A 23,432-nucleotide genomic window follows, 5' to 3' on the forward strand; every position below is an offset into this window, starting at 1 on the left:
TGACAAATGAAGCGTCACAAGAAACATGCAGATTTTGTGCAGCTTAACATCATGAAACTTCAAATATGACAAATACAAAACAAAGAGATTCTATATATGTTTGTGTGTCTCCTCACCCTTTGGACTTCGTGCTGGAGCGAGGTCTGTACTCGTATGACTCGTCCTCTGTCCCGCTCTGTCTTCTGTACCAGTCAAACAATGTCCGCAACAACGAAGGCAAACAGTGTTCTGCTATAGAGCTCATAGAGCTTATTAACTGTAAAACACAACCACATTCATACAGCTTAATAAGTGTTAAAGACAAAATTAAACTTCACTTGATCCTCCACATTAATCAGGAGAAAGAACGCTTCCATCCAAACACAGCACTGCCTCATGCATGAGCTTGTATTACAGCATAGAATTTAAAATACACACAGATGTGAGGTTCCTGGCCAATGTGTGTCCAACAACAGCATTCGCTGAACAGACACGAGAGTGTACTTTTACACCAAATACAGTTCTGAGATCGAAATCACCTGTCAGAATGGACCGCAGTCCATAACTGAACCAGCACAACTATTTTTTGGCTGCAGACCTGAGGCAGCTGTATATGAGGAGGCTGTTGTTTGGGACATTGATTCCACCGCATAATCTCTGTGTGTTATGGACAGGATATCAAGAAGACTTGTTAAAAAACAGAAGACAATGAAGTCATGTCTCTTTTTTTTTATCCTTTTATTGTGCAAAGGTTTACAAAATGTACGACTATATGGTTTACCAGTATTATGTTGTCATGACTATGGAGTTGAAATACGGGAAATCTTTACACAGACAAGGTTAGCAAGTGATTTTATCACACTGGAATCATGTTAACACATAAGTATTGTAGCTATAGTTTTGAAAAACAATGTCTTTAATGTTTTGGCATTGGACTCATTTACTTTCATTGTATAAGCCTTACTGAATGTGATTTTTATCTTTAGAAAAAGAGGGATGATTTGAAATTATTTTCTGTGGTAATCAACATTTTGTTGACTCCCACACCCTGTGACCGACCTACATTTTTACACTCATATCATGAGTCTTTTTTTTCCTTCTGAGGTGTGAATGATTGGTGTTGAACTAGGGGGGTTTCATGACACTTTAAAGAAATAACATTTTATGTTGTATCCAAGACCTTAGGAGCGAAAAACTAGAGTAATCTGATTTGATATTGCAGTTATTCAAGAATTAGAGTGGGCTGAGAAAATAAAACCTTAACAAGCAAGATATAAACAGAAGGCAATATAGAAATGAGTGAAAAAAGAAAAGAAAATGTGATGGCAGCACTTTAGAGTGTAGCGAGGTATAGATCTGTCCTAACGTAAGGGCAGGATGGGTGCAGGATGATACATCCACTGGCTACTCAAACTTTCACAGTAGTAACCCAGCACCAAAACACACACACACTCACACACTCTCACACTCACACTCACTCTCTCACTCTCTCACTCTCTCTCTCTCTCTCACTCTCTCTCTCTCTCTCACTCTCTCTCTCTCTCTCTCTCTCTCTCACACACACACACACTCTCTCTCTCTCTCTCTCTCTCTCTCTCTCTCTCTCTCTCTCTCTCTCACACACACACACACTCTCTCTCTCTCTCTCTGTGTGAGTTATGCTGATGAGTGAGGTATAGTTCATTGTGATGTGATTCAGTAGAGCCAATTTCTCTGCAGTCACAACACGTCACTGACTGAACACGCAGTTCCTGAAACTAGGCACAGGCAAATCCAATACCCAAAGTAGCGTGTGTGTGTGTGTGCATTAGTAATGTGGAAAAAGAAAAATGAGCAAAGTAAAAAAGTGAATGTTTGTGAAGTTAGAATGATTGGAGGTGGTTGTGTATACATGGACTGAGTCAGGATGATGCATGTTGCTAAGGAGAGTTATGCAACTGATCTCTCCCTACCCTCATGGCACTTGCCCCCCCCCCCCAGACTGTACTGCTGCAGAGGACACAGCATTTCTGGGTTTGGCAACGTTGTCTCTCTTACACACACAAACTTCTGTTCATTCAAAAGTACATATTGCACTGATTTTCTGCATACAGAGCACATTTTCTCTCGGTTTTACACACACACACACACACACACACACACACACACACACACACACAATAAATGGCACTTGCTGGAACCATGGCAAGTTGATTTCTCATTTGCTTTGCGGCTGCAGCTCTCGTGTTAAAATTTCAGCATCAATCAGAAAAGAGTGATCGAGAGGAAGAGGACAGGGGTTACCTATAAAATCAAAGAGGTAGGAGGAGAGATACGCCACCTACGAAAGATGGCAATCTATTGTTAAATATGCTAGTGTTCGCTTTCAACATCTCATGTTCGATCTAATTGCACCAAGTCTGCACCAAGTCTGGCTAGAGAGACAGAATCGCTTGACCTACACCCCCTTACCTGAGAGCATATAAGGACCTGCACACGCTGCTGTTCCTCAGTTGACATTCGGTTCTCACGACCTCTGTTTTCTCTCAGCTCGATTGGAATTGGACTTTCACTAATTTTGTCTACAGGAGGACACGTCGCTCAGATCATCCTCCGCCAGCATAGCCATTTCTGTTTGTTGCAAGCAATCCACGCTCAAACTACCAGCAGGCTGCCTGCCTTTCTCTCTCACCACTTCCCCTGCTCCACGGCTGCGTGCCACGGATTTTACAGAGATTTTTAACAGGGGCACGGACCTTCTGTCTAGGGGGAACCCGCTCTACGGAGACTGGCGCCTCCACCCTCAGATAGTGGGCATGTTGTGGGAGAGATTCGGACAGGCGACCGTAGATCTCTTTGCCTCGCGTGAAAACTCCCATTGTCCATATAAGGATGCGCCCCTGGACGCACTAGCCCACCTGTGGCCCAAAGTACTGCTCTACGCATTTCTTCCCCTGTGCCTGTTAATACCCATCCTGGCCAGGGTGAGAGCAGGGCCTGTCCCTCATTTTGATAGCACCCAGTTGTCCTAAAGCCCCTCTACGCACATACCTGTTGTCTCAAGCCAACGGGGAGATATATCACCCCCACCTGGACAGGTTGGCTCTTTGGGTTTGGCCTGTGAGAGGACAAACTTAAGCTAGATGGGGCTACCCCCACGTACGGTTGCCACTATACAGAACGCTAGGGCCTCCTCCACAAGGGCCTTATATGACTGTAAATGGCAATTGTTTGCAGGGTGGTGTGATAGGCATGGTTCCACATCATCAGTGTTCAGTCTCTGATATTTTGTGTTTTTTACAAGGCCTTATGGATAAAGGCAGGTCTTTTTCCACTATTAAGCTCTACCTGGAGACTATTTCCACTTGTCATTTTGAGTTTAACGGCTCAACGGCAGGGCAGAACCCCCTTTCATTCATAGATTTATGAAGGGTGCCCGTCGTTCTCTCCCAGTTACTAGGAGAACTGTTCCTGAGTGGGACTTCTCTATGGTGCCGGAGGCTTTACCTCAGCAACCTTTGAGCCCCTGTGAAGCATTTCCCTAAAATTGCTGTCTTTCAAGACAGCGTTGCTCCTGGCCTTACCATCAGATAAACGTGTCAGTGACCTGCATGCACTCTCTGTTCATTCCTCGTGCTTCCTAGCGTTCTCATGTGAGGTAATGGAGCTTTCTGCTTTTCACCCTCCTCCTTTTTCCTCTGCGGAGGATCAGAGGGTGAATGCTCTTTGTCCGGTCCATGCCCTGCAGGTTTACTTGGATAGGACCAGTGCTTTTCGGAAGAGTAATCAGCTCTTTATCTCTTGGCCCCCCCCCTCACTCGGGGAATCCCATTTCTAAGCAATGCCTCTAGCATTGGCTTACGGAAGCTATAATTTTGGTTAATGAATCTAGGGGAGTCCTGCCTCCAGAAGGCATCAGAGCCCACTCCACCAGGGGCATGGCCACCTCTTGGGCTCTGTTTAGGGGAGTTTCATTGCAGGACATCTGTTCTGCTGCCAGCTGGGATTCTCCCCATACTTTTGTACGTTACTACCGGCTGGATGTTACCAGGTCCCCAGTAGCTCATTCTGTCTTGGGGTGGGTTCTTCATAGCCCCTCCCCTGTTAGCTCATATATATATATATATATATATATATATATATATATATATATATATATATACACACATACACACACACACACACACACACATATACTACACATACTACACTACAGAAAATGGGAATAACCATATTTTTGGACAAAACTTCCCACAAAACACCGTAAACTTCCCAAGGTTTAATTCCGATGCCCAAGTGACTAAAAACGGGAAGCTTCTGATTGACCTCTGTCAAAGCCTAGGTCTGTACCTCTTCAACGGCAGGGTGGGGGGGTGGGGGGGGGGATTCTCTAGGGAGGTACACCTACAGTTCATTTCATGGTTGCTCAACAGTAGATTACATGATCACAGATTTAGATCTATTCTCTTTCAGAGCATTCACGGTCAGACCACTAAAACCCCTATCAGATCACAGCCAAATTACCATTTATCTAAAAAGGACAAAACATTGCAACATAACTTCACAGCCCAGTAAGCTGTACATCATCAGAAAGAAATACAGATGGGCGCAAAACAGCACACAAAAATATGTGACAGCAATGGACCATCCAAAAGTATGCTCACTTATAAACAACTTCCTCTGCAGAGTTTATCCTCATGATGGAGATGGTGTAAATCTGGCCGTGGAGAACCTCAATTATATATTTGATTATTTGGCAACTATATCTAACTTCAAATCCTCCAAGAAATACCATAAAACCAAACAAGAGAATGAAAAATGGTTTGATTTAGACTGTAAAACAATGAGGAAAAAATTAAGACAATTATCAAATAAAAAACACAGACAACCAAACGATGCAGATCTGCGCCATCAATATTGTGAGGAACTTAAACAGTATAAAAATACACTCAGAACAAAGAGAGAACAGTGCATGCAGAATCAGCTCAAAACTATTGAAGAATCGATACATTCTAACACATTCTGGGACTATTGGAATTCCCTGAATAAAAACAACATGAACAAACAGAAAAATCACTTTGAACAACTTTATAGTGAAATAAAAATGAACCCAGAACAAACTCAAATATATGAAAAAATGATCATTATGTAACATACAATTGGTAAATACCAAAACCCATTAGACTACCCCATCACAGAAAATGAACTGATTGACAAAATCCAGGCCCTAAAAATCAAAAAAGAAAACGGACCAGATGGCATCCTCAATGAAATGCTGAAGAACACACAGCGCACATTAAGATTGGCCTTACTGAAACTGTTCAACTTGGTTCTGAGTGTTGGTCATTTCCCTGACACCTGGAATAGAGGACTCATAACGCCCATTTTCAAGAGTGGAGACAAATTAGATCCAAACAATTACAGAGGCATCTGTGTGAGCAGTAATCTGGGGAAGATGTTCTGCAGCATCATCAACACAAGACTCGTTCACTTCCTTACAGAGCACAATGTCCTGAGCAAAAGTCAAATTGGATTCTTACCAAATTTTAGAACATCAGACCATATCTTCACCCTACATACCCTGATTGACAAATACATCAACCAAAACAAAACCTAAATAATTGCATGCTTTGTAGATTTCCAGAAGGCCTTTGATTCAATTTGGCACCAAGGTCTTCTGTCTAAACTTTCAGAAATTGGTGTAGGGGGCAAAACATACAACATCATAAAAACAATGTATTCAAACAATAAATGTGCAATCAAAATTGGCAATAAACAAACAGAGTTCTTCACTCAAGGGCGGGGTGTGAGACAGTGCTGCCCACTATCACCGACCCTCTTCAATATTTACATTAATGAATTGGCGAAACTCCTAGAACAATCAGCAGCTCCTGGCCTCACACTACATGACTCCAGTATAAAGTTCCTGCTGTATGCAGATTATCTGGTCCTGCTGTCTCCAACAGAAGAGGGTCTACAGCAGAACCTGGACATCCTGCATCAGTTCTGTCAGACCTGGGCCCTGACCATTAACCCAACTAAAACCAAAGTTCTAACGTTTCAGAAAAGACCCAGATGTCAGGGAAAGAGACCCAATTTCACCCTTGGTACGACCAAAATTGATCATACTACAAACTACACTTACCTTGGGCTGAAATTCGGTGCAAACGGAAACCTCAACTTGGCCGTGGATGAACTGAAAGCGAAAGCAAGAAGGGCTTTCTATGCCATTAAAAAATCTATCCAATTTGAAATACCACTTAGAATTTGGCTAAAAATATTCCAGTCAGTCATAGAACCAATTGCACTATATGGCAGTGAAGTTTGGGGTCCTCTCCTAAATCCAATTTGACAAATGGGACAAAAATCTGATTGAAGCCCTGCATACAGAGTTTTGTAAAAGCATTCTTGGGGTACAGAGAAACACACCTAATAATGCATGCAGGGCAGAATTAGGCCAATACCCTCTATTAATCCACATTGAGAAAAGAGCCATAAAATTTTGGAAACATCTAAAACTGAGTGACCCCAACTCTTATAATTTTAAAGCCCTTAAAAACCATGAAATGAACACTGAGAAGAGTCCCATCATTCAGCTGGTCCTGAGGCTCCACAAACACACAAACACGACTAACATTAAATCAGCCTCAGGACACGGACACCCTCATCCACACAATCTAGCCCAACCAAATGATTAACACACAAAAAGAAATGTACCGAACTTATTGGAATGAAACAACACAAAAACAAAGTAAACTACAATGTTATTCGACCCTAAACAAAGATTACACGACAGCAGAATACCTGAGTACAGTCAGAGACCACAAACTGAGGAAAAACATGACGAGGTACAGACTGAGCGACCACAGCCTGATGATAGAGAAGGGCAGATACAGACAGAGCTGGATGCCCAGAGAGGGCAGGTTATGCCCGTACTGTAACCAAGGACAAATAGAAACAGAGCTGCACTTCTTAACCACCTGCCCTAATTATAATGAAATTCGAAAACACTTCTTTCCCAAATTTGAAATTATTTGTCCCAACTTCAAAAAGTTGAAGAATGATGCACAAGCTCAATATTTACTTGGTGAACAAAGAGACTGCATTTCACTAGCAGCAAAATACATCAATTCCTGCCACAAAAAGAGGGAAGAGTCGACCAAACAGTGATGCGCCCATTTACACACACACACACACACACACACACACACACACAAATACACCCACACTACACACACGCTCACTCACACACACAACAAACACTACACACACGCTCACTCACACACAACAAACACTACACACACGCTCACTCACACACACCAAACACTACACACACACACGCTCACTCACACACCACTGAAAGTATATACACTGTTAATTATTATTATATATACATTTTTATATGAGAGAGAGAGAGAGAGAGAGAGAGAGCGAGAGAGAGAGAGAGAGAGAGAGAGAGAGAGAGAGAGAGACAGAGTAAGTAAGGGAAAGGGGTTATGGGTCAGTTGGCCATGCACATTCATGTCACCAAGCATGCATTCACATTCATTTTACATTTAAGCATTTGGCAGACGCTTTTATCCAAAGTGACTTACAGTGCACTTATTACAGGGACAATCCCCCCGGAGCAACCTGGAGTTAAGTGCCTTGCTCAAGGACACAATGGTGGTGGCCATGGGGATCGAACCAGTGACCTTCTGATTACAAGTTATGTGCTTTAGCCCACTACGCCACCTCCACTCCCACCTGGATGTTATCTTCACTGTATGCTGCTGGGCTGATTTTTATCTTTGTCCCACTAACATGTTATTTATGCTCTACCTGTACACAGTTCTCACTTGTGTGCTTCAGAGTTGCCAGGTGTGTGATTATGGGACGTGTCAAGCACCGCCTCTTTGAGGAGACTGTTCCCTTAACTGGCTTGCAGGACCTCACTGTGAGTGTATTGTGTAATCAGGGAGCTGTCAATGTCTCCCATAGGGGATCTCGAACACGAGATGATGAAAGAGAACAATAGGTTACTGACGTAACCCCGGTTCTCTGAAGCAGGGAGTGGAGAGATCCAACAAGCTTGCCCTTCTTGCTGCACGAGAAGCGAATATACTTACTGAGGAACAGCAGCACGTGCAGGTTCTTATATGCTCTCAGGTAAGGGGGTGGGCCCTTACAGAGTATAGGTCATGCACTTCTGTCTGTCTAGCCAGACTTGGTGCAATTAGATGCTTCTGCAGAGGTTAGGTAAGGATGCCCTTCCCATAGTTGGATCTCTCCACTCCATGCTTCAGAGAACCGAGATTACATCAGTAACCTATTGTTTCAGTAAGAGCCAGTACTCAAGCACACATTCACAACTAACCTGATCAAATTGTGCATCTTCTCCTCTTTGCAGGGAGCGGGACAGGGGCTTCTCCTGAAACAACACAAAACGCAAACAGTTAAGCCGGGTTCACACCGTAGGATTGTACTGTCTGCAGTGTTCATTTTCAAACCACTTATTTTTGGGTCATCATTTTTGTTTTTTGATTAAAAAAAAATGCCCTTTAAATTGTGTTAATATTTCAATGTAATATACATAAAATCTAGTAAATTTTACTCTTACTAAAATGGCATATAATATTAGCCAAACATTTTAAGACTATAATGTGCAAAATGATAAAAACATGTAATGGAATGTAACAGACCAAACTTTAACAAAATATTCAAATATTTTGAAAAATGCATAAATAAACATACAATTATTTAAACATGTATCAAACATATTAAAGATTAGTAGGTTTAATATTTAGAACCTGTGAAAACCGTACTGAAAACTCAGCAAGTTACTCTGTTGTGAACTCCTCACATTTAGACAGGTTAGGATAATGCATTGCGTATAGTGTTTTTAAAGTAACAACAGCGTGTTAACAACGCAAGTTAAAAATTCTGACCAGCGTGTAAAGGCCAAAGTATACTTGTGCGTCATGCATACTGCACGCGGACAACCCATTTCGCCAACAGCACAGTCTGTGTGGTCTGTCTGCATACAGCACAGATTTTCTCCACATTTGAACAGTCCTCTACCGAGCGCAGCGTTGGCACACAGGCTTGCCGTTGACTGTACTAAAAGAGTATCACAAAGCAGTCATAGTGCTTTAGAACACGTTATTCTACACACACTACACTTTTTAGTTAAAAGAGTACACTTGAAAAAGTCTGGTTGCACGGATGTGTGCAAGCCAAAAATTTCACATTTTCAGACATGAATTTCAGGCCCTGAGCAAATTGTACATCTCTTGAGCACATTTCTTAAAGACTGGCTTTGTTGTTAGTACGGACTGTAAAATGACTGAAGGACTCCTTGATAATGCCTTGAAGACACCATGAAAACTCTGTTTTCTAGTTTATTTTTGAACCAACACTTTACTATGATGGAGAAGTTCAAAGACAGAGAGCTGAAAGTCAATACAGAGCTGAGCAGAGGGAGAAAGAGAGAAAGCAGCTCCTCTCTGCAGCCCCCTGACACGGTCATTACCAGTTTAAACTTTTGCTGAGTAAACTGAGAGAGAATTCAATCTACCACTGTGTAAACACATAGAGAGAGAGGGGGGAACATGGAGAGGAAGCAACAAATCTGCAGTGCGTGTACTTCACTGAGATGTAGACAGCATTCTAAGAATCCAAACCTCCAAACTTCTTTTTCTGGGAATACAAAGTCAAGTAAATTCTAAAGAGTAGAAAAGGACGAAGAGAAACTTCTTGTTCAAGCACCATTTCTTAGGCGGTACTGAATTAATATGACTACATATGACAATTCACCTGAAGTCACAATGTTGCAGCATGATATTGCAGAGTTGCCTGACAGAGAAGAGTGAAAACTCTTCACACGTGATTGTTTGGCGAGAAACACTCATGCTGCGAAGAGTGCCACTAAGCCTCTGAACAAACAGTGAAAGAGACACATGCATCGACTGCTTTTCTATAGTTTGTTTGTCTAAAGGTATTTCTTGTCTTATGGTACTCTTAGATGTCAGGCACATGATCAAAATTAAGCACCACTGGACAAAATATACCAACATACATTAGGTACACTCAGAAGACCTACGATCCAAAATGGTTGCTTTGCATAAAGCTGGAAAGGGTTACAAAATTATCTCAAAGAGCATAGATAATCATATATATTCTGTCCACAGTTACACAAATGGTCTATAAATGGAGAAGATTTAGTATCATGGCTACGTCCATGCCTATGTGGTCGTCCAGCAAAGATGTGCCAAGGGCACACCGCAAAATGCTCAATGCAGTAAGAAAAGAACCCTAGAGTGACAACTAAAGAGAATAAGGAATAATTGGAACTGGTTAAAATCTCTGTTTACGAGTCTACTATACAGAAAACATTAAACAGTATTGACGAACGAAGCAACTGCTTTCCAACAAATACATGTTTGCATGCCTGAAGTTTGCCAAAGACCACCTTGACAGTCCACAATGCTACTTGGAAAAAGTTTTGTGGACTGATGAAACTAAGGCAGAATTGTTTGGGAAGAACACATATCACTACTTAAGTCATAAAAAGGGCACCACATTCCAACACAAAAACATCATACCAATGGGAGGATCACGATTTGGGGCTGCTTTGTGGCCTTGACCGATTGCCATCATCAAGTGGAAAAATTTATTTCCAAGTTTATTAAGATATCCTATATGATAATGTCAAGGTGGATGTGCACCAGCAGAAGATCAGTAGAATTTGGGCGATACAACAAGACAATCACCCTAAACATTGACGTACATCAACTACAGGATGTCTTAAAAAAAAAAGAAAATCCACCATTTGGAGTGGAACAGTTAGAGCCCAGACATTAAACCATTAGAGATGCTTTTGAATGACCTCAAGAGAGCCGATCACACCAGACATCTTAAGAATATGGCTGAGCTGAAACAGTTCTATAAGGAAGAATGGTCTAGAATTCCTTATGAACGTTGTGCAGGTCTAATCTGTAGCGATCGGTAATGCTTTGTTGAGGTTATTGCTGCAAAAGGAGGATCGACCAGTTATTAAATCCAAGGGTTCACTTCCTTTTTCCACAGAACTGTGAATGCTTAATGGGATGTGTTCAATAAATACATGAAAAATTATAATTGTTTGTGTGCTAAAGTACATGTGTTTGTCTATACTTGTGACTTTGATGAAGATGAGATCACATTTTATGACCAATTACCATATATTCCAGACTATAATATTTTTTCGTTCAACCATTCAACCAATGTCAGTGTGACTTATACAGAGATGCGACCTATCTGTGGTTTTTTTTTCCTCTTTAACTATGCGATTTTGACCCAGTGTGACTTATAGTCAGATGCAACTTTATTTCTGGAAAATTCGGTAATACAGAATACCAGCTAATTCCAAAAGGATCACATACTTTTTCTTGCCACTGTATAGCCCCATACACAACCTATGAACACACGCACACACACACACACACACACACAAACCACACACATCATCATCTTTTTTTTTTTTTTTTTTTTATAAGTCCACACCCTACAAGCACATCAAATTAACTTTCATCTCAACTCCTGAGGTAACTGGTAATAACAAAACTAGTTTCTAAAGTCACATATCATGAAATTCATATTCCACTCAAGATGTCAGCAACTTATTTTAGATTAAAAACCATTTCACTGTGCCATATCAAGTCAGCCCCCACTGAGTGAGGGATTTTGGCTTTCTATAAAGCTCATAAATAAAAGAGGCTATGTGACTATGAAGAAGAATTACCACAAGAAGTGCTTTTCATGCAGACGACAGTTGAAGTATTTTGCTTACAACGACATAAATTAGATTTGTAGGACCCTTAGAATTAAACAGGCTATATTTTCTATTGTACCTTTGAGTTGTTCATCAGGGTAGGCAAAGTGCTAAATACAAAGCTTTAATGCAAAAATGTCAATCATGGTTATGACATTAACACTGGCAAATCTGAGTCAGCCAAATTTGCTACACTGGGGAGGAGTCTTTGCATTGTGAAAGTTAAGAGTATATGGGTAGTTCTCCCGAAACCCATCAGGGAAATGTCCTGCTTATTTTTTTTACATTGAAGTAATGAGAATATCAAAATGACCATCTATTTATACATTGAGGTAACGAGAAACAGGGGTAAAATGTGCATTGTTGTTATGTCACAATTTAAAAAATCTTAATGGTCCTAAAAAAGGCTTCATTTTATTAATATGAAACATTTGTTTATTTGTTTTTTTTTTTTTTTCATTTTGGAGTAAACTAGGACCAGGACGTTTCCTTGATAGCTTTTGTGAGAATCACCCTATCTACATATTACATTACACTTTACAAACACACACAGTTAAGATGGTACTGACCAGCGGTTCGGCCATAACCACCTCAATCTTCTTCTCAGCAAGCACAGCAAACTCTGCAAAGAGGCTCTTGATGACAAACTCTCCAGGCTTGAGCTCGGGGTCGATGGTGATGCTGGACATGATGGCGGGATGGATGCTACGCTTCTCCCAGCTGGGGGGGGCAGATGGAGACGTTCCTCGCCTTATCAGACTGATGTTGCTTACAGGGACAGAGGCTGTTGAGAGAGAAAGAGAGAGAGTAATTTATAAAGCATTATGTATGCATATAGCTGTTACAAACTTCAGCAAGTCAGAAATCGCCATGGATGAAGACAGAATAGGGACAGTTTAAATTAATTGAAGAAACTGCTCAATATAGCTGCTGTAGGAATAGAAGTCCTGCCTTTCAGTTTATAGCATCCTAACGTCACCATTTTTCAATGTATGCAATAATAGTGAGCGTTTCAAAAAGTCTCCATTTCAATGAAGGAAAACTCCTTTCAACAAACATATTTTTTTTTATTTTTGGACATTTCTTTTTTTCCCCATTAAAGTAGATATAATATTTACATGTATGCCTATTTCCTACATAAAAAAAATGCCAGCTTTACAAACATTAACACCAGGTGAATCGACTTGTCTAAAGAGACTTTGATCTCAGAACAAAATCTAAATCTTATCCAAATCAAATTGACAGAGCAGTTATTATCAGATTATATATATATATATATAAGCCCCTTGCCACACCTATACACACATTATATGCCAGTTTGCATACTAAGTACTAAATACTAAACATACTAAAATTAGTTTAGAATTTACAAATTTTTGTGAAATATCAAGATACAACATTCATTGTATAATTTTTTTTTGTTTATAAATGTGTGTGTGTAATATATATATATATATATATATATATATATATATATATATATATATTTATTTTAGATATATTTCACTTACTGCCCTCTGGAGTAAACAGGTGGTACTACAAGCATACATTTCTCAGGAATCTTCCATATTACGGTCCTGGGGAATTGCGATTAATAGCGTACGCTTTTTTACGCATTTTTTGTCCAATTATATATATATATATATATATATATATATATATATATATATATATATATATATATATATATATATATATATATATATATATATATATATATATATATATATATATATATATATATATATATATATATATATATATATATATATATTGCCCTGAATTTAAATATGATCGCAGGTTGAAAATGAAAATTGACTGACAGTGTTGGGTGGTCGATTTAGTGCTGCATACCTAGTTTAAAGGAAGAGTTGACTATCTTTCCTAAAAACACAACAGAAACCGGTCAAGGACTAGAGGCAAAACGAGATGAAGATGAGATGAAATCAGAGGAAAATCACACGCTTATCTTGTAAAATAGGTGAAGACAGACACGTCCAGGGCTGAGAGGGAGAATTTGTGTAAGAGACTTTGTATAATTACGTTCCCAAACTGTCAAAGCATTAGTTTAATTTGTGTTTTGCACCAACTTGTCCATATCCATGGGAATGTGTCTAAACAAACCCTTATCTAAATCCTCTCCCCAGGGATGAGCCTTCGAGGTAGCTTAAAAATGCGTAACAAAGCAGGATTCCAAGAGGCTGTTTGAATGGAAGTCAATGGAGGAGACACCTCAGTACACTGAATAAATTAAGTTACTGATCGCTAATCTTTAACATGTTTGACATTACATTTATTTATTAGTGAGCTACACTGGTGGCCAAAAGTTTGGAATAATGTACAGACTGTGCTGTTTCGGAAGGAAATTGGTACTTTAATTCAACAAAAAGTGGCATTCAACTGATCACAAATTATAGTCAGGACATTACTGATGTAAAAAACAGCACCACCACTATTTGAAAAAAGTTTTTTTTTATTTTTTTTATCAAATATAGACAGACACCATTTCCAGCAGTCATCACTCCGACACCTTATCATTGAGTAGTCATGCTAAATTGGTACTAGAAAATGACATGCCATTTTTTTTCAAACAAAGCTGAAAGATATTTGGTTTGTAAACCTCTTAACCAGCACCCCTATTTTTGAGAATTTTCTGAAAATGACATATCCAAATACAAATGTCTGTAGCTCCTAAACCATATGGTCCACATTCATAACTCTGATATTTTTTTTAAACTAGACACTTGAAACTTTGTTACCCAAGAGTCATACTAATTCAAAAGTAGCATAGGAACAGAGTAAAACAAGGTCAAATTTACATGAAAGTGACTCACGATTTCTATGAATGAACTTCATTTAGGGAAAAATGTATCAGACTTTTATGTTAAAGGCCTGAAAACACCATAAAGATAAAACTGAATGTCTGACCATGTTCTGATTCAAATTTGAAGATGATACACCCAAAAATGTAGTTTCTGTAAGCTTTTATTCAGGGAAAGTCTAGGCGTCCTTTCCAAAAGGCCATTTGGAGACTCCAAATGGACATCTGGTAACCAAATGACATAAGGACTAAACACTACATACTACATACATGTATATCAATTCAGAACTGTTCTGCTCATCAAACCACACAAGAAAAAATGATTTCAGCACAACATTTTAACATTTTAACAAAATACTCTTTATTTTGAACAATTCTGATAGCAAAAACAGTGAAACAAAAAAACTCACTTCATGTATGCATTTCAAAAGTGATCGTTTTACAACTAATTAATAAATTATATAAAAAGAAAACAACATTTGTAATTGCAACAGTGTTTTTACTCAAATAAATTACAATAAACTGATAATTATAATAAATATCCCATTACTAAAGAAAAAAAAGCAATTACAGTATTTACAGTATTTATGTTGATCCAAGGCAGTCACTAACAAGGTTTGTTACCAACTGGAAACCAAAGCCACTGAAAGACAGGAAAGATAAAGACATTTTTGTTATATTATATGCATCATAAATATAATATGTGTGTGTGATATAAATATTATGTCTTTATGTATAATATACAGCTATCACCTAGCTACTCGTGTAGCCTCGTGTCTTTGCTAGTCATTTTATAATCAAAAACATGATATGAACAGAAAAACTGCCAATAATTCATAAACATAAAAACTCAAGACGATGTGTTTCAACTTACCGATCTAATACGGGATCGAGTCCATGGAGAAACATCTCCTCTTCAGCCGAATCGACACTCGACACCGTGCTCTCTCTGTCTAAGATGTCGGTTTCTACGTCTTTCTTCTGTTCTTCATCGCTGCTACTCATTACCTCCTCCAAAACACTCTCAACACCACAAAAACTCCTCTTCAGTCGACGATCCATGATGTAGATTGTTAGATATAATGTTAGAATAAATCCGCGCGTTGAAACGAGCTCCGTGTAGCAAAACAATGGTAAAAACTGTGCGCGCTGTGCGTAAAATGACGAAGAGCGCACGTGGACGCACTTGTATTAGACCTATGTATTAGACAGATCTTCTGAGGTAAACTAAGCAAACTGTCAATCACTGCAATCGTGTTTTAGTTGGTTAATACTCCAATCCATCAAAATTTTGCTGACCAGACATTGGGTGGCTTTTATCCAATCAAAAACCGAGGTGCGAGAGTGACAGGTCCCGCAGCCTGTTGGTGCGCTCCCTTCATATTTTGGTCATTACAGAGCCTGTGATTGAAGGAGAGAAACAGGGAATGGCTCATTTTATCGGAAACAGTCCAAACTACGGGGGAGAGATGGTTTTTGAACATTGGAATACAAATTAGAATCGATATTTCATTGAAAGTGAACATGATGGATTACTCTAACTGGAAGCGCTCATGAAAACTGAGGAGGATATTTCGTTTTTTTCCCTATTTTTTTGTTGTTTTGGATTAAAAAGTGGGATGCATTTTGAAGAGTAGACCCTTACATTGAAATGTATGCTGGTGTTTCTTGGATTCGATCCGGACTGATCTGAACCATAGGAGATGAAAGATGAGTATTGCCGTTCATTTTGTTCATATTTACAGGGTCGGTCTGTCAGCATTTAATTTAACCCTTTCCTCTCTGGTGTATTGATTGCAAAAACAAGTTCAGAACGTGATTTTTGAGTGTTTTAGCTATCAAATGATGCATAGTTTATGATAGTTGATTGAATATTTGTTATAAAACAAAGGTAATAAAATTATAAACACGCCCCCACGACCCGCCCACGCCCCCCTGCGGGGATAAGGCGTTAAATGAAGCTTAACATTGTCCCTATGTTTGTTATTGAGTTACCACTGTATGCAATAGACTGGCATGACTTAAAAGTCAATATTAGGTCAATATTAAGACAAAAAAGAAACCGCTTTCTCTAGAAACTCGTCAGTCAATCATTGTTTTGAGGAATGAATTCTAAACAATGCTCGAAATTGGCCAAAAAAATTAAATAAAATGAAGATTTCATACAAAAGGTGAACACTACAGTTTTCAAAGACAAAAGGACAACTAGCTCTAACAAAGACAGAATGAGATGTGGAAGGCCAAATGTACAACTAAACAAGAGGATCAGAGTCTCTAGTTTGAGAAATAAAGGCCTCACATGTACTCAGAGAGCTTCATTGAATTCTACCCGCTCGACCAGTTTTTGTGTACAACAGTAAAGAGAAGACTCAGTGGAGCAGGCCTTGTGGGAAGAATTGCAAAGATAAAGACACTTTTGAAACAGAAAAACAAAAAGAATATGTTAGAGTGGGCAAAGAAACAAATCTTTGGAAAATAAATTTATGGATCTTAACCCCATTGAGCTTTTGTGGGATCAGCTAGACGGTAATAAAAAGACAGCTAAGTATGACAAGTACTACAGGAACCGTGGGGTGAAATGTCACCCCAGTATATGGACAAACTGACAAGTGGAATGCCAAGGATCTGAAAATTTGTCATTGCTGCATGTGGAAGATTTTATGATGAGAACCCTTTGAAGTAGTTTAAGTAAATTAAATTGCAATAGTAATTTTTCATGTTATTAATGTCCTGACTAAAAATTGTGATCAGTTGAATTACCAATTTCTTTCCATAAGACCAAAATCTGTACATTTTTCCAAACTTTTGGCCAACGGTGTATGTGTTGTGAAAATATAAAAATTTAAATTTACTGGCAGACATATCAGTCTGGATGAAGGATTACCACCTTCAACTCAACCTGGCGAAGACCGAGCTCCTCGTCTTTACAGCCAACCCTCTTGTTGAGTACAACATCACTGTTCAGCTGGGTTAATCCACAATAGCACCATTCAAAATGGTCAGAAACCTGGGTGTAATCCTCGTCAACCAATACAATTTTACCGACAAAATTTCAACAGCTTGATCATGTAGATTTGCACTCTACAACATTAGGAAGAAAAGACACTTCCTCTCTGATCATGTCACACAACTACTTGTTCAATCACTTGTCATATCAAGACTGGACTACTGTAATGCTCTTTTAGCAGCTCTTCCAGCATGTACCTCTGCAAATGATACAGAATGCAGCAGCACATCTGATCTTTAACAAACCCAAGAGAGCACATGTTACACCCCTCTTTGTCTCTCTACACTGGCTGCCAGTTGCATCATGTATTAATGCTCTGATGCTGGAATACAGAACAGTCACTGGGTCTGCTCCAGCTTACCTAAAATCATTCATGCAAAGCTACATCCCCACCAGAAAAATGCGATGAGTGGTGCCTTGTGGTACAATACAAAGAGGTACCAAATCACTTTCCCGGACTTTCGGCTTCACTATACCTCTGTTGTGGAACAATCCTCCCAACTCAATCTGTAAAGTAGACTCCCTCTCTGTCTTCAAAAACAGCTAAAGACAAAACTTTTTCATGAGCACTTAACCATTAAATATATATTTTTTTAATTACCCTTCAAAATCTGCAATTAATCGCAGATTAACTATTAAAAAATAATGCTATTAAATTGCGATTACACGTTTTTTAAAAGACTGACATCACTAATACATATATATATATATAATTTTTTATATAATATGTAAAATACATATAATGCAATTTTTGTGTGTTTGCATGAAGGCTCTTGAATCATACACACCTATGCCACATCATGAAGAGATATTGCCCCATTCGCACACTAAGAATTTGCTGTTCATTTGACAATGTTTTGACTTGACAGCTTTTTAGTCTGAGGCACGATGCCATTCTGTCTGTTGACTTAAAAATTGAGAAGTGAGGTCTGAGCATGCCTTAAAATGGGCTGTACACATTATTTCGACCATGCATCATATCCTGCTTCCTAACACACACAGGGTGGAGTACCCTTTCAATCACCTGCAAAGAGTGCATGCCAAAAAAAATATTTGTTCAAGGATTCATTATGGAACAAGGATCCTGATCTTTTAATTAGAATGTTCCAAATATTTAAAGGTGAAGTATGCAATTTTAGCACACGCATCACAAAACAGAATTGGTAAATGGCAACATAACCAAATTTCAGAAATGTCCCTGACATTTTTAATTGTGTTAATACTTTTCTGAAGGAATATAAACATAAATGTGATGAAAGGCAAAACATTAAATGTTATGCATCAATATATAGCGAGTAATCCATTATTTTGTAGAGTTAAAAAAATTAATAATAATTTCACCTATGATTTTGGAGCAAAACTACAGGTTAAAAAAATAACATTAGAAAGGTGGCAGCATAATTTTTATATTTACATAGAGATAGGCAGGTCTATTACTAAAATCAGTTGACTTCGGTCCCCTTTGTTGCATTATATGCCAATGGAGTGAGTCCAAAAACGATTAGGGACTATCACACTACATCTGAGGAATAGAGTTAAACTAACAGCTGTAGAATGTTTATCACTGTTACAGACGTAGGTAATCACATGCTAAGTCTCTCTCTCTCCATCTTCCCCTCTCTTTAGACACACACACATGTCCTTGTTTCTCCAATAACTTGTTAGAAACAGCTCAAGCTGTCGTTACTAGTTCTAAAAAAGGGTTTTTGAACGGAGGCTTGTACACATCTTTTGAAATAGCAATGGTAGATACTGTGGCGTAAGAAAGTAGTTCCACAAACAATAATTTTTTTGGGACACTTCTTAGTTGTGTTTTTCCCCCTATTGATTTACTTGTTTATTGCATTGTTGTATAAAAGCAATATCACATGAACAAGAGTGCTGTATTATCCATCTATCACCACAGCTGTGATTACCTGCGGCCGAATCACAGCCCTGCTGATAGCTGGAAATACATCACTCTTGCTTTTGTGATATTGGTTTAATAACTGAATTACCCTGTTGGTAATACCATTTCAGTTCAATTTGATTCAGGGGCCTGTGATACATTTTTCGAAATGATGTGCTTATTTTACACAATTAATTACATTTTTTATTTCACAAATGTAACAATTTTTATTGCAATATTTTTTGAGCTCTCTGAAAAGTGCAAATTCAGTATCCACATTGGGATATCTACAACAAAATTAGGTACTTCAGTTGCTGAAAAAAAATATGCAGATAAATAAATAACATAAAAAAAAAAAAAAGTCACACACACACAAGTGATCAATTGTTTAACTACAACTCAATGCCTTGTGGAAAGAGATAAACACTGCATTGACAATTTGTCATCTCTACGACTGGTGCTGCGGAGCCATGCGTCTTTTGCGACATCATTTTGTAATCTGCCAAATTATGAGACCACTGATCGAGTCATAGGACATTAAAATAATTTGCTATTGATCGATCAGAGCATTCCTAACTTATTATCAAACACATATCTCACCTTCTAGGGTACAGATAAAGGATTGCATCTGTGGATTACCACATACATGTACAATAAAGTCCTGAATGCAGAAATACTGGAAAAACTGTATATCACATGTCTATCTCCATTCAGGAAATCCCAACCCTTGCCTCCCACAGGTTGGTGGGGAAACCGCACAGAGGCCAGAGAAGCTAAAACAATAATAGAAGGATAAATCATAAAAAAACAAAATCCATGTTAAATGTAATGGATTTTTCAGAGGAGAACACAGGATCACACCTAGCAACTCCCTCATCATAATACTAACAAACACAAACATTCACGCACGCAAGTTTGAGAGAGGGGAGACACCCAGTAATCCATCCTCAGGGCTGTTTGTGTGTTGGTTTGTCTATGTAAGAACACGCACTTTTTATTTTCTGTTTCGCAATGCCTCCCCATTCCTATGATGTCACACAGCTAGTGTTCATTGGCCGGTAGCATAATAGGGTCCCTAGATCCTCCTCAAATTTGTCAGCAGGCCTACTGATAGGCACACCAAAGTAGTTTGTGCTTTCCACTAAATGATGCAGAAAGGTTAAGCAAATTAAACAAAATAGAAACAATGTGAGGCACCCCTCACTCTTTCTCACAATTTTTATCCTCCTCTCCATTCCTCTATACGATGGGTGATTTGTGACACACTGGGCATTATTGCTAACCCCATAGCACACATTTGTGACTGAGACTAAGGCAAAGTCACATAGAATGGAGTCACATGTTTGGAGTGTGTGTGTTCCTTGGTACATTCAAACTCTGAAAAAGACAACGTGTTCTTAAGATCTGATTCCCTGTCGGGGTGGGAATCAGCAGGGATCTGGAAATACAAAATTACATCGATCTTTGGGTCGCAATTTGATAAAATTACAATTCTTTATGTTTAGTGCATTGCATTTAAAACTGCTATATACTGCAATATTTTAGTCACCTGTTTCTCATTCATCTTCATTGGACTTAGTACTTTGCACAAAAAGTGCTTAACTTCCTGTTTTTTTTTTTCATTGCAGAGACATGGAAGTAGCTTTAAGCATTGGTACGTTAGTGTCAGAAAAAACAATACAAATAAAAAAAGAAAGGAATACTTTGGTTCCAGCATTGTTTATAATTACACAAAAACATTTGCAGTCTAGCTCTACGCAGGACCTGTAAGGGCATCTTTACTAAAATAAATATAAATAATTGATTGTTCATTGACCTAGTGCTGCAGTATCTTTGTCTTCTCACAAATTTGTTCTAAATAGTGCTAAATCTCTTAACTTCCCAAAAAGAATAAAAGCAAAAACTTTTGTAAATAAAAATCTATATTCTCAACATTAGAATATAGATCAAATATTGTGAGGTAAAACTCTCACTCTAAGCTGCTGTAAATACATAAGGAGATGCAAAAATGAGGCATACATTCATACAGGATGATTTTTGGTAGTCATGGGGATGTGGATTGTTCAAGAGGGAACAGAACGATCACACATGGAGCTCAAATTACCTGAATGACATCCATCATCTACATTATACTCAGCTAGTAAAAGCCCAACGCAGTGGTGATCACTGATCTGGATCTGGATGCAGGATAGGTGCCAATGACTGGATTCATGGGTATGGCTGGGTATCGAGTTTGATACATTTTAGGCGCCGACCGAATTGCCTCTAAACAATCGAATATTGAAAAATTTCTTGTTGTTCGGTACCAAATTTCGATACCTAAGTGGTTAATCTCGTCAACATCAGTGATAAGCATGTAGCATGCTAGATGCACCCAAATCTAAAAGTGCCGGTGATTGGCTGTGTTTAGGCATCAAGGAAAAACACAAGTTTACACCCAGAGACACGGCTCACATGTGAGGCTGTAATGTGTATGCGTCCCAACACCCATAGATGTAAAAGATGTGGAAAAGATCAAAAGTGTGGCTACATTTCACCAGGCTCGATGCCAACAGTGCGCTATGCAATATTTGCGACAAGATAATTGCTGCCAAGATCGGCAACACGACAAATCTGATGAAGCACTTGACAGTGTACGAAATAAACTTTAGAGCAGAAAGTTGCTCCGTCTTCAACTGCAAGAAGACCGAGCCGGTGCAGTCATCCTCTCAGTGCCCTCCTGCCCACCACATGAGTCCCCCCCCCCCAAAAACTGATGAATGCGGCGGCGCTATGACTGGGACATCGACATTGGCTAACTTGTAGTGGTATATGCTTGTGTACTTGTTAAATTAACGTTTCTGAGCACGGTGAGATAGTCATATAAACTGGGACCTACATAACGTTAGATATTGTTTGGATGTACGGCTATACATAGCAAGCTAAATTGATGCTTAAAATGCTTTAAGGTTGACAGTAACTGATCAAGTTTAACTCATATTAAACTAGTTATCTTGTAAAACCGTACTTATCCTTAGGGTTGGCTGAATTAACAGTTTGGCTTTCTTGTTTTTTTTTTCCTCTTCATCTTAATGGTATAGCCTCTGCCTCTGCCTCTGCCGACCCTGGCATGAGGAGGCCAGAAGGCTCAGGATGAAACAAACTGAAAAAATAAAAACAACGTTTTTTTTAGGTAATGTGTAATGTTTGTATTCTTGTTAAAATGGATTTCATAAAATTGGTATCGAAAAAGGTATTGTTTAGGAACTGGTATAATCAAGGTATCGGTATTGGAATTTTTTGAACGATACACAGCCCTACTCATGGGAATGGAAAGTTGACACACAGTCTAATAAAAGTTCACCTTTAGCAGTGTGACGACAAGTTCAAAGAAGTGAGCCCAGAAAACTTTTATCTTAAAATTTTACTTATTTCACTACAACCAATTTATCAAACCGGATAAAATCTGCCAGACTTTGAGATGGTTACATAAATCACTATAGTTATATCAATTACTTGGTTTGCATTATAAATTAGGCATAAAAAATAAATCGGTTGCCAATATTAATAAGCCAGTTATTGACCAAATTAAAATCATCAGCATATTGGTTAGAAGCATGAAAATGCTGATATGAAAAAAACTATTATTTCTTATAATTAATTAGCAACACACTTTGTAAAAACTCCATTTCAAATGCACAATCCAGAAATAATAGCCACAATATGTAGAAGAGGTTGGCACTCCTAAGAACATGTAATATTTCATTTTTATTCTTTCTCGTTCTTAAGTAAATGCGGAAAACTGGCCTAAACGGAAGTGCCAGTTGTGAAAACGGCACATATCTGTAGGCTAAATGATGAGGGAAACCATTCGAAATGCTTGAAACCAGCTGACTTTGTATGATATACATTGATGCTGCATGACTAATTAAATTAAACGTGCAGTATGTAAGATTCAGAAACCCTTGTTATCAATGACACCTGTGGC

The 23,432-nt window shown here is 38.6% G+C and overlaps 1 protein-coding gene across 4 annotated transcripts in view; it reads right to left on the reverse strand.

The window, feature by feature from the left end:
* The window catches only part of LOC127622341 (protein furry homolog-like), a 163,094-nt gene that overhangs the window by 109,746 nt on the left and 29,916 nt on the right, over window positions 1–23,432 (reverse strand). For all 4 annotated transcript variants that reach the window (XM_052096418.1, XM_052096417.1, XM_052096420.1 and 1 more), the window contains exons 2-4: window positions 12,319–12,533; window positions 8,315–8,368; window positions 117–256 (exon numbers count right to left, since the gene is read on the reverse strand). In XM_052096418.1, the coding sequence (XP_051952378.1) occupies window positions 117–256; window positions 8,315–8,368; window positions 12,319–12,533 (409 nt within the window). The remainder of the gene's footprint in view (window positions 1–116; window positions 257–8,314; window positions 8,369–12,318; window positions 12,534–23,432) is intronic.

Source organism: Xyrauchen texanus, chromosome 28 (genome assembly GCF_025860055.1).
Source record: "Xyrauchen texanus isolate HMW12.3.18 chromosome 28, RBS_HiC_50CHRs, whole genome shotgun sequence".
In the NCBI taxonomy this organism is placed as follows: domain Eukaryota; kingdom Metazoa; phylum Chordata; class Actinopteri; order Cypriniformes; family Catostomidae; genus Xyrauchen; species Xyrauchen texanus.